This window comes from Oncorhynchus clarkii, chromosome 4 (genome assembly GCF_045791955.1).
Source record: "Oncorhynchus clarkii lewisi isolate Uvic-CL-2024 chromosome 4, UVic_Ocla_1.0, whole genome shotgun sequence".
In the NCBI taxonomy this organism is placed as follows: domain Eukaryota; kingdom Metazoa; phylum Chordata; class Actinopteri; order Salmoniformes; family Salmonidae; genus Oncorhynchus; species Oncorhynchus clarkii.
Window position 1 is genome coordinate 6,621,530 of NC_092150.1, and position 12,538 is coordinate 6,634,067.

At 48.0% G+C, this 12,538-nt stretch overlaps 1 protein-coding gene across 2 annotated transcripts in view; it reads left to right on the plus strand.

Annotated features, from left to right (window-relative positions):
• The window catches only part of LOC139406342 (anoctamin-3-like), a 147,183-nt gene that overhangs the window by 129,795 nt on the left and 4,850 nt on the right, over positions 1–12,538 (plus strand). For both annotated transcript variants that reach the window (XM_071148850.1, XM_071148849.1), the window contains one exon: positions 10,162–10,354. In XM_071148850.1, the coding sequence (XP_071004951.1) occupies positions 10,162–10,354 (193 nt within the window). The remainder of the gene's footprint in view (positions 1–10,161; positions 10,355–12,538) is intronic.

The window sequence follows — 12,538 nt, forward strand, 5'->3', positions numbered from 1 at the left end:
GGAAGGAACTGTGATAGGGTAGGAAACAGGATGAGGTGTGTCTTCTGATTGATGGGTTGATTGTTGACTGATTGGGGAGTGATGATTTTCACCTGTGAGGGGAGAAGGAGAGAAAAGAAACACACACACCCAGGATACACACACAGGATAACTGTATCCGTAACAGTTAGCATTCACTATGTTACATTTTAATCAGCAATCCAAAAGTATTAATTATAAACCAACCGTGATAATTGTAAATCCACTGTCCTTACTCCTATCATGAAATGTTTGTTTCAATCCACCAACATTTATGTATCTTTTATTTAGCGTGTACTATTCCCCTTACTCCATAGGGCATAAACCAACCTCTCTCCGTATTGATACTGCTACTACACATACATCAAACAGTGTTCAAATATCTTATTTTTCCTTTTTGTTTTTTAACTCACTAGCTTCTATAACTCTCCTCTTACAAAAACTCACTGCAACTGGGACTTGTGTCCCTTTTACAGACCTCACTAGGGAAATACCCCCACTAGGGACCTATCCTAATACGGAACCTACCCTACACTGTATTGTCACTCCTGACTGTCGCAGATAAAAACCTCCACTCGGGACCTATCCTTGAAGGAACCCACCCTACACCTTATATCAGCCTGGATCTCGCAGAGGAAAACCTCCACACGGGACCTATCCTTATGGAACCTACCCTATACCAGATATTTACGACCGGTCGTTAAACAATGGGCCTACCGAATTAATCTCAGGCTCTCCAGGTCCTATAATTGTTCAGCCTACGATTCTCATCTCCCCAAGATGTCAAAATGAGCAGAAACAGGTACAGGAACTGTGCCTACCTTGTTTGTTGTCAGCTCTGCTCCACTGATCTGGGCTCTCTGGTTCGACTACAAATCGAGGTGAATCCTGCCGACAACGCCATCTGTTGGGTTCTTATTTTCAGAGTAAATAACTCAACGAACACTAGAGAAGCTTAACCAAGTTAAATTCTTCCCAAAAGGTTGATACATCTGCATTCAGACAAATTACATTTCACACAAGCACTGATATTTAACCCTTTCTCCATCGACTGAGTCTCCTCCTCCACATCTGAACAGCCAATGCACCTCTGTTGCTAGACAGAACCTTAGTGATATCTGTTCTTCCTCATTTCATCTGACCTGACTATCCCAAAGTGCTCACTCCTCACCAACTCAAGGCTGTCATGGTGATTGACACCAGACTGTGTCTCTTTTCTTCCCAGAGGATCCCTGATGGCTTAACAGTAACATATCCTGACAAAATGTAAACATTATACATCACTCTCTCTCCCTCAGTGACATTGTTATGTTCTCAGCTCTCCAGACGTCTCTTTCACTGTTAGATACCATGCTTCTGAGTCTAACAAGAATCTAAGAACAAGAACAAGAATCTAACAAGAATCTAAGAACAAGAACAATAATCTAACAAGAATCTAAGAACAAGAACAAGAATCTAACAAGAATCTAAGAACAAGAACAAGAATCTAACAAGAATCTAAGAACAAGAACAAGAATCTAACAAGAATCTAAGAACAAGAACAAGAATCTAACAAGAATCTAAGAACAAGAACAAGAATCTAACAAGAATCTAAGAACAAGAACAAGAATCTAACAAGAATCTAAGAACAAGAATCTAACAAGAATCTAAGAACAAGAACAAGAATCTAACAAGAATCTAAGAACAAGAACAAGAATCTAACAAGAATCTAAGAACAAGAACAAGAATCTAACAAGAATCTAAGAACAAGAATCTAACAAGAATCTAAGAACAAGAACAAGAATCTAACAAGAATCTAAGAACAAGAATCTAACAAGAATCTAAGAACAAGAACAAGAATCTAACAAGAATCTAAGAACAAGAACAAGAATCTAACAAGAATCTAAGAACAAGAACAAGAATCTAACAATACTAAACAAAAAAATATAAACGCAACATGCAATCATTTCAAAGATTTTACTGAGTTACAGTCAATTGAAATCAGTCAATTAAAATACATTCATTAGGCCTTACACTAAGAATAGAGTTATGTGTCTGTTGTCGGGTTGAATGAACTGGTTACCGAGATTTACCACCCAAAACCACTCCCTTTTCCTGGGATGAATAACTGTGAGAAACCAGTCAATTCTAATAAATTATTTATATGAACAGCGTGACGTGAAATGGAACTGTTAAATTATATGCAAAGTGTAAATCTGGATTCTCTTCGGGCTTCTCTCTGGTCACTGCATGATGAATTATCAACGCTCAGGGTGGGGACTGACTGCCCATCTCAGTATGTCATTACGGTAACTTTTTCTATTGTGAGAGGCAGACCTACATAGGCATGCTACAGTAATATAAAGACCAAATGTGTGTCTAATTTACCCATTTCCATCTGGTTTTCAGGGGTCAAGATACTTTATTTTTTTTTAATTGCAGCTGCAGAGTTTTAAAACACTCCTATATCGTTGCTTTAAATCAGTGCATAATCTCAGTCTTTCCCTCTCTCTCTCCGTCAACTCCATTCAAATATCATTCAAAATAGATAATGCTGTTCTAGATTGATATATAGGCCTATAAATAGATGTCCTAGCCTACCTCTTTCAGGTAATAAATTCAATGCCGTATTAGCCTGATATTTAGATCATTAATGATGGGTTATGTATAATAATCTCCTAATTTATAGCCTCTGTCTCTTGCGCAATACCCACACACCTGTGCTCCGCTGGCCTCTCTCCTTAAACAACACTCCTTAACTCTTGGAGTCGCATGCAGGACAAGTTAGACTAGAATAGCTTGCTGGACATCATTTTTTAAATAATTTTGTTTACCAATAGACTATTCGAAAAGGGTTGTAAGCTCTTGTTTGCTAAATGTTAAAAAACTTGAGAGGAATGTATATCTTCCTCAACGAGGACTATCCTGAAGCTGTACTCCAGAAGAGGAAAGAACTGAGCCATGAAAACTGCCAGAGGGCATGGGGACATTGCTTACATACGCTATGACAGGCTTATTGCCCACTCTCCCTCCCAGAAGCCTGGAATAGATGAGGGAGCCAAGCCTATGGGTTCATAGCTTCAACCCTCCAGCACATGCACACACACCAATTGATTAATGGCCTGCTGAATGTATATTTTTTTTATCTTCCTTTGTTTTGCTCTTTTCCATATTATGTCTATCTCTGATAAGCTACCCAGGAAAGGGCTGAAAAATAGCTCATATTAATATATGTAGCCTTAGAAATAAGGTTCATGAAATCAATAACTTGCTAACATCTGTGGCATTGGGTTGTGTGAAGAAACTGCACATTTTAGAGTGGCCTTTTATTGTCCCCAGCACAAGGTGCACCTGTGTAATTATCATGATGTTTAATCAGCTTATTGATATGCCACACCTATCAGGTGGATGTATTATCTTGGCAAAGGAAAAATGCTCACTAAACAGGGAGGTGAACAAATTTTTGCAAAATATTTTAAAGAAATACTTTTTATGGGCGTATGGAAAATTCCAGGGATCTTTTATTTAAGCTCATGAAACATGGGGCCAACACTTTACATGTTGTGATTATATTTTTGTTCAGTGCAGATTCCCGTGTGAATAATGATCTGTGAAAGGTGTATATAAATAGTAAGGAGGACAGGTCCCAAACTCAAACCCTGCGGGACACCTGTAGTTATATTGAGGTAACATGACACCCTCAGAAAGCACACGTTTCTGTCCTGTCTGACAGATAGTTCCCAAAACATTTGCAAGACGCCTGGTCGAGTCCCGTTTCTGTTATGGTGAGTGAATGAGGACCCAAAAGCGAACTAACTTAAACAGAGCTTCTTTAATAACCAAACATAGGTAGGCTCAGATAGACCGGCAGATTCCGACAGGACAGGACAAGGTTACAGCAAACATGACGATAGTCTGGCTCAGGCATGAAACACAAACAAGAATCCGACAAGGACAGGAACAGAAACAGAGAGAGATATAGGGACCTAATCAGAGGGAAAAAGGGAACAGGTGGGAAACGGGGTGAATGGGTAGTTAGAGGAGACAAGGAACAGCTGGAAGAAAGCGGGGGAGAAAAGGTAACCTAACAACGACCAGCAGAGGGAGACAGGGTGAAGGGAAAGGACAGAGACAAGACACAACATGACAGTACCCCCCCACTCACCGAGCGCCTCCTGGCGCACTCGAGGAGGAAACCTGGCGGCAACGGAGGAAATCCTCGATCAGCGCACGGTCCAGCACGTCCCGAGAGGGAACCCAACTCCTCTCCTCAGGACCGTACCCCTCCCAATCGACAAGGTACTGGTGACCACGGCCCCGAGGACGCATGTCCAAAATCCTGCGGACCCTGTAGATGGGTGCGCCCTCGACAAGGATGGGGGGGGGGGGGGGGGGAAAGACGAGCGGGGGCGCGAAGAACGGGCTTAATACAGGAGACATGGAAGACCGGGTGGACGCGACGAAGGTATCGCGGAAGAAGAAGTCGAACTGCGACAGGATTAATGACCCGAGAAATACGGAACGGACCAATGAACCGCGGGGTCAACTTGCGAGAAGTCGTCTTAAGGGGAAGGTTCTGAGTGGAGAGCCAAACTCTCTGACCGCGACAATATCTAGGACTCTTAGTTCTACGCTTATTAGCAGCCCTCACAGTCTGCGCCCTATAACGGCAAAGTGCAGACCTGACCCTCTTCCAGGTGCGCTCGCAACGTTGGACAAAAGCCTGAGCGGAGGGGACGCTGGACTCGGCGAACTGAGATGAGAACAGCGGAGGCTGGTACCCGAGGCTACTCTGAAAAGGAGATAGCCCGGTCGCAGACGAAGGAAGCGAGTTGTGGGCGTATTCTGCCCAGGGGAGCTGTTCTGACCAAGACGCAGGGTTGCGAAAAGAAAGACTGCGTAAGATGCGACCAATAGTCTGATTGGCCCGTTCTGCTTGACCGTTAGACTGGGGGTGAAAGCCGGAAGAGAGACTGACGGAAGCCCCAATCAAACGGCAAAACTCCCTCCAAAATTGAGACGTGAATTGCGGACCTCTGTCCGAAACGACGTCTGACGGAAGGCCATGAATTCTGAAAACATTCTCGATGATGATTTGTGCCGTCTCTTTAGCAGAAGGAAGCTTAGCAAGGGGAATGAAATGAGCCGCCTTAGAGAACCTATCGACAACCGTAAGAATAACAGTCTTCCCCGCTGACGAAGGCAGTCCGGTGACAAAATCTAAGGCGATGTGAGACCACGGTCGAGAGGGGATAGGAAGCGGCCTGAGACGGCCGGCAGGAGGAGAGTTACCGGACTTAGTCTGCGCGCAGACCGAACAAGCAGCCACGAAACGACGCGTGTCATGCTCCCGGGTGGGCCACCAAAAACGCTGGCGAATGGAAGCAAGCGTACCCCGAACGCCAGGGTGGCCGGCTAACTTGGCAGAGTGAGCCCACTGAAGAACGGCCAGACGAGTAGGAACGGGAACGAAAAGAAGGTTCCTAGGACAAGCGCGCGGCGACGGAGTGTGAGTGAGCGCTTGTTTTACCTGCCTCTCAATTCCCCAGACAGTCAACCCGACAACACGCCCCTCAGGGAGAATCCCCTCGGGGTCAGTGGAGGCTACTGAAGAACTGAAGAGACGAGACAAAGCATCAGGCTTGGTGTTCTTAGAGCCCGGACGATAAGAAATCACGAACTCGAAACGAGCGAAAAACAGCGCCCAACGCGCCTGACGCGCATTAAGTCGTTTGGCAGAACGGATGTACTCAAGGTTCCTATGGTCAGTCCAAACGACAAAAGGAACGGTCGCCCCCTCCAACCACTGTCGCCATTCGCCTAGGGCTAACCGGATGGCGAGCAGTTCGCGGTTACCTACATCATAGTTACGTTCCGACGGCGACAGGCGATGAGAAAAATACGCGCATGGGTGGACCTTGTCGTCAGAGAGGGAGCGCTGAGAAAGAATGGCTCCCACGCCCACCTCTGACGCGTCAACCTCGACAACGAACTGTCTAGAGACGTCAGGTGTAACAAGGATAGGAGCGGATGTAAAACGATTCTTGAGGAGATCAAAAGCTCCCTGGGCGGAAACGGACCACTTAAAGCACGTCTTGACAGAAGTAAGGGCTGTGAGAGGAGCGGCCACCTGACCGAAATTACGGATGAAACGACGATAGAAGTTCGCGAAGCCGAGAAAGCGCTGCAGCTCGACGCGTGACTTAGGGACGGGCCAATCAATGACAGCTTGGACTTTAGCGGGATCCATCTTAATGCCTTCAGCGGAAATAACAGAACCGAGAAATGTGACGGAGGAGGCATGAAAAGTGCACTTCTCAGCCTTCACAAAAAGACAATTCTCTAAAAGGCGCTGGAGGACACGTCGAACGTGCTGAACATGAATCTGGAGTGACGGTGAAAAAATCAGGATATCGTCAAGGTAAACGAAAACAAAGATGTTCAGCATGTCTCTCAGGACATCATTGACTAATGCCTGAAAGACAGCTGGAGCGTTAGCGAGGCCGAAAGGAAGAACCCGGTATTCAAAGTGCCCTAACGGAGTGTTAAACGCCGTCTTCCACTCGTCCCCCTCCCTGATGCGCACGAGATGGTAAGCGTTACGAAGGTCCAACTTAGTGAAAAACCTGGCTCCCTGCAGGATCTCGAAGGCTGAAGACATAAGAGGAAGCGGATAACGATTCTTAACTGTTATGTCATTCAGCCCTCGATAATCTATGCAGGGGCGCAGAGACCCGTCCTTCTTCTTGACAAAAAAAAACCCCGCTCCGGCGGGAGAGGAGGAGGGGACTATGGTACCGGCGTCAAGAGCTACAGACAAATAATCCTCGAGAGCCTTACGTTCGGGAGCCGACAGAGAGTATAGTCTACCCCGGGGGGGAGTGGTTCCCGGAAGGAGATCAATACTACAATCATACGACCGGTGTGGAGGAAGAGAGGTGGCCCTGGACCGACTGAACACCGTGCGCAGATCGTGATATTCCTCCGGCACCCCTGTCAAATCACCAGGCTCCTCCTGTGAAGAAGAGACAGAGGAAACAGGAGGGATAGCAGACATTAAACATTTCACATGACAAGAGACGTTCCAGGAGAGGATAGAATTACTAGACCAATTAATGGAAGGATTATGACAAACTAGCCAGGGATGGCCCAAAACAACAGGTGTAAAAGGTGAACGAAAAATCAAAAAAGAAATGGTTTCGCTATGATTACCAGAAACAGTGAGGGTTAAAGGTAGCGTCTCACGCTGAATCCTGGGGAGAGGACTACCATCCAGGGCGAACAAGGCCGTGGACTCCCTTAACTGTCTGAGAGGAATGTCATGTTCCCGAGCCCAGGTCTCGTCCATAAAACAGCCCTCCGCCCCAGAGTCTATTAAGGCACTGCATGAAGCTGACGAACCGGTCCAGCGTAGATGGACCGACAAGGTAGTGCAGGATCTTGAAGGAGAGACAGGAGTAGTAGCGCTCACCAGTAGCCCTCCGCTTACTGATGAGCTCTGGCTTTTACTGGACATGAAGTGACAAAATGACCAGCAGAACCGCAATAGAGACAGAGGCGGTTGGTGATTCTCCGTTCCCTCTCCTTAGTCGAGATGCGGATACCTCCCAGCTGCATAGGCTCAGCTCCCGAGCCGGCAGAGGAAGATGGTAGTGATGCGGAGAGGGGGGCAACGGAGAACGCGAGCTCCTTTCCACGAGCTCGGTGACGCAGATCAACCCGTCGCTCAATGCGAATAGCGAGTTCAATCAGGGAATCCACGCTGGAAGGGACCTCCCGGGAGAGAATCTCATCCTTTACCTCTGCGCGGAGACCCTCCAGAAAACGAGCGAGCAAAGCCGGCTCGTTCCAGCCACTGGAGGCAGCAAGAGTGCAAAACTCAATAGAGTAGTCTGTTATGGATCGATTACCTTGACATAGGGAAGACAGGGCCCTGGAAGCCTCCTCCCCAAAAACAGATCGATCAAAAACCCGTATCATCTCCTCCTTAAAGTCCTGATACTGGTTAGTACACTCAGCCCTTGCCTCCCAGATTGCCGTGCCCCACTCACGAGCCCGTCCAATAAGGAGAGATATGACGTAGGCGACACGAGCAGTGCTCCTGGAGTAAGTGTTGGGCTGGAGAGAAAACACAATATCACACTGGGTGAGGAACGAGCGGCATTCAGTGGGCTCCCCAGAGTAACACGGCGGGTTATTGATTCTGGGCTCCGGAGATTCGAAAGCCCTGGAAGTGGCCGGTGGATCGAGGCGGAGATGGTGAACCTGTTCTGTGAGGTTGGAGACTTGGGTGGCCAGGGTCTCAACGGCATGTCGAGCAGCAGACACTTCCTGCTCGTGTCTGCCTAGCATCGCTCCCTGGATCCCGACGGCTGAGTGGAGAGGATCCGAAGTCGCTGGGTCCATTCTTGGTCGGATTCTTCTGTTATGGTGAGTGAATGAGGACCCAAAAGCGAACTAACTTAAACAGAGCTTCTTTAATAACCAAACATAGGTAGGCTCAGATAGACCGGCAGATTCCGACAGGACAGGACAAGGTTACAGCAAACATGACGATAGTCTGGCTCAGGCATGAAACACAAACAAGAATCCGACAAGGACAGGAACAGAAACAGAGAGAGATATAGGGACCTAATCAGAGGGAAAAAGGGAACAGGTGGGAAACGGGGTGAATGGGTAGTTAGAGGAGACAAGGAACAGCTGGGAGAAAGCGGGGGAGAAAAGGTAACCTAACAACGACCAGCAGAGGGAGACAGGGTGAAGGGAAAGGACAGAGACAAGACACAACATGACAGTTTCAGACAACCTTTGAATGAGTAGGGGTTGGTCGACAGTATCAAAGGCCTTGGATAGGTCTATAAATATGGCAGCACAGGTATACCTATGATCTAAGCAATTTAACACAGTTGAAACGGTGCTAAAACCAGACTGGTGCGCATTAAGAATATAATTTTAAGTTAAAAAATAAAAAAAAGTTCTTAGCTGAGAGTTTGTGATTCTAATGTTTTTGCAAAACAAGATACAGTAGTTTCGAAATTGGGCAGTAGTTATCTAGGTCAGAAGGAGGTGCCGCCTTCCTGATCTTAGGGATAGCACCAGAAGCAATTTTTCAATAAAAAATGTGGGGTCAAAGGTTATACAATGAGGTGGGCAGAAAGCTGCAGTGGAAAGGGATCAAGATAATCAACTCCTGTGGATTTTTTTTTACATAACATTTTTGCAAGGCACTTGACATAAAATGGTCTGCTGCTATCTGCGCCTTGTTCACAAATATTTTTTTTTGCCCCTTTTTCTCCCCAATTTCGTGGTATCCAATTGTTTTTAGTAGCTACTATCTTGTCTCATCGCTACAACTCCCGTACGGGCTCGGGAGAGACGAAGGTTGAAAGTCATGCATCCTCCGATACACACCCCAACCAAGCCGCACTGCTTCTTAACACAGCGCGCATCCATCCTAGAAGCCAATGTGTCAGAGGAAACTCTGGCAACCTTGGCTAGCGCGCACTGCGCCCGGCCCGCCACAGGAGTCGCTGGTGTGCGATGAGACAAGGACATCCCTACCGACCAAGCCCTCCCTAACCCGGACGACGCTAGGCCAATTGTGCGTCGCCCAACGGACCTCCCGGTCGCGGCCGGTTACGACAGAGCCTGGGCGCGAACACAGGGTTTCTGATGGCACAGCTGGCGCTACAGTACAGCGCCCTTAACCAATGCGCCACCCGGGAGGCCCTTATATGTGTATTTTAACACAATACTGGTTGAACTGAACAAGTTATCTATCAATCATCGACCAGTGGAAAGACAGTGAAAAATGCGCTCTTGCAATGACGGCGATGTGCGGATCCTAGCCTATGGAATAAAAGTTTGAGGGAGTTCCTCCCTTGAACTCGTAGCAATGAGCCCAATCAGTCCTCCATGACAACAAAATCATAAACAACAGAGTAGGCAAATAAATTACATTACTGAGCTTAGGTAATCCAAAAAGTAACGTAAATGGACAAGTAACTTAGTAACTGTTATGGATTGCATTTAGAAAGTAACCTACCCTGCATAATTCTACAGCAACATTAGTCTCTTGTGACAACTAGTTAGAGCACACAAGGTTCCTTGGTTCATGTCTTCCAGTTTGTCTTGGTTTCTGAGCCCCGTCTCTCTCCCTGTCAGGTGTCTGCGAGGCTACATGAACAGCAGTCTGTCGGTGTTCGACATGGGCGAACGCTGGAACGTGAGTGAGGAGAGTAGATACTGCAGGTACAGAGACTACAGAGCCTCTCCCTGGAGCCCAGTACCATACGACTTCACTCTGCAGTTCTGGCACGTCCTGGCTGCAAGACTAGCCTTCATCATCGTCTTCGAGGTACATCAGCACGTCCATGCTCTGTCTGTCTTGATCTCTGTCTCTGTCTCGATCTCGGTCTCTGTCTTGATCTCTGTCTCTGTCTCAGACACTCATTAGGTGTTTCAGGCAGTGTTTTTTTTGAATTTTATCTTTATTTAACTAGGCAAGTCAGTTAAGAACTAAATCAAATTTTCAATGACGGCCTAGGAACAGTGAGTTAACTGCCTGTTCAGGGGCAGAACGACAGATTTGTACCTTGTCAGCTTGGGGGTTTGAACTTGCAACCTTCCAGTGACTAGTCCAACACTCTAACCACTAGGCTACGCTGCCACCCCTACACTCTAACCACTAGGCTACGCTGCCACCTCTACACTCTAACCACTAGGCTACCCTGCCGCCCCTACACTCTAACCACTAGGCTACCCTGCCACCTCTACACTCTAACCACTAGGCTACGCTGCCACCCCTACACTCTAACCACTAGGCTACGCTGCCACCTCTACACTCTAACCACTAGGCTACCCTGCCGCCCCTACACTCTAACCACTAGGCTACCCTGCCACCCCTACACTCTAACCACTAGGCTACGCTGCCACCTCTACACTCTAACCACTAGGCTACCCTGCCGCCCCTACACTCTAACCACTAGGCTACCCTGCCACCTCTACACTCTAACCACTAGGCTACCCTGCCACCTCTACACTCTAACCACTAGGCTACCTGCCACCTCTACACTCTAACCACTAGGCTACCCTGCCACATCTACACTCTAACCACTAGGCTACCCTGACACCTCTACACTCTAACCACTAGGCTACGCTGCCGCCCCTACACTCTAACCACTAGGCTACCCTGACACCTCTACACTCTAACCACTAGGCTACGCTGCCGCCCCTACACTCTAACCACTAGGCTACCCTGCCACCTCTACGCTCTAACCACTAGGCTACCCTGCCACCTCTACACTCTAACCACTAGGCTACCCTGCCACCTCTACACTCTAACCACTAGGCTACCTGCCACCTCTACACTCTAACCACTAGGCTACCCTGCCACATCTACACTCTAACCACTAGGCTACCCTGACACCTCTACACTCTAACCACTAGGGTACCTGCCACCTCTACACTCTAACCACTAGGCTACCCTGCCACATCTACACTCTAACCACTAGGCTACCCTGCCACCTCTACACTCTAACCACTAGGCTACCCTGCCACCTCTACACTCTAACAACTAGGCTACCCTGACACATCTACACTCTAACCACTAGGCTACCCTGCCACCTCTACACTCTAACCACTAGGCTACGCTGCCGCCCCTACACTCTAACCACTAGGCTACCCTGCCACCTCAACACTCTAACCACTAGGCTACCTGCCACCTCTACACTCTAACCACTAGGCTACCCTGCCACATCTACACTCTAACCACTAGGCTACCCTGACACCTCTACACTCTAACCACTAGGCTACGCTGCCGCCCCTACACTCTAACCACTAGGCTACGCTGCCACCTCTACACTCTAACCACTAGGCTACCCTGACACCTCTACACTCTAACCACTAGGCTACGCTGCCGCCCCTACACTCTAACCACTAGGCTACCCTGACACCTCTACACTCTAACCACTAGGCTACCCTGACACCTCTACACTCTAACCACTAGGCTACGCTGCCGCCCATACACTCTAACCACTAGGCTACCCTGACACCTCTACACTCTAACCACTAGGCTACCCTGCCACCTCTACACTCTAACCACTAGGCTACCCTGACACCTCTACACTCTAACCACTAGGCTACGCTGCCGCCCCTACACTCTAACCACTAGGCTACCCTGACACCTCTACACTCTAACCACTAGGCTACCCTGCCACCTCTACACTCTAACCACTAGGCTACCCTGACACATCTACACTCTAACCACTAGGCTACCTGCCACCTCTACACTCTAACCACTAGGCTACCCTGACACCTCTACACTCTAACCACTAGGCTACGCTGACACATCTACACTCTAACCACTAGGCTACCTGCCACCTCTACACTCTAACCACTAGGCTACCCTGACACCTCTACACTCTAACCACTAGGCTACGCTGCCGCCCCTACACTCTAACCACTAGGCTACCCTGCCACCTCTACACTCTAACCACTAGGCTACCCTGCCACCTCTACACTCTAACCACTAGGCTACCCT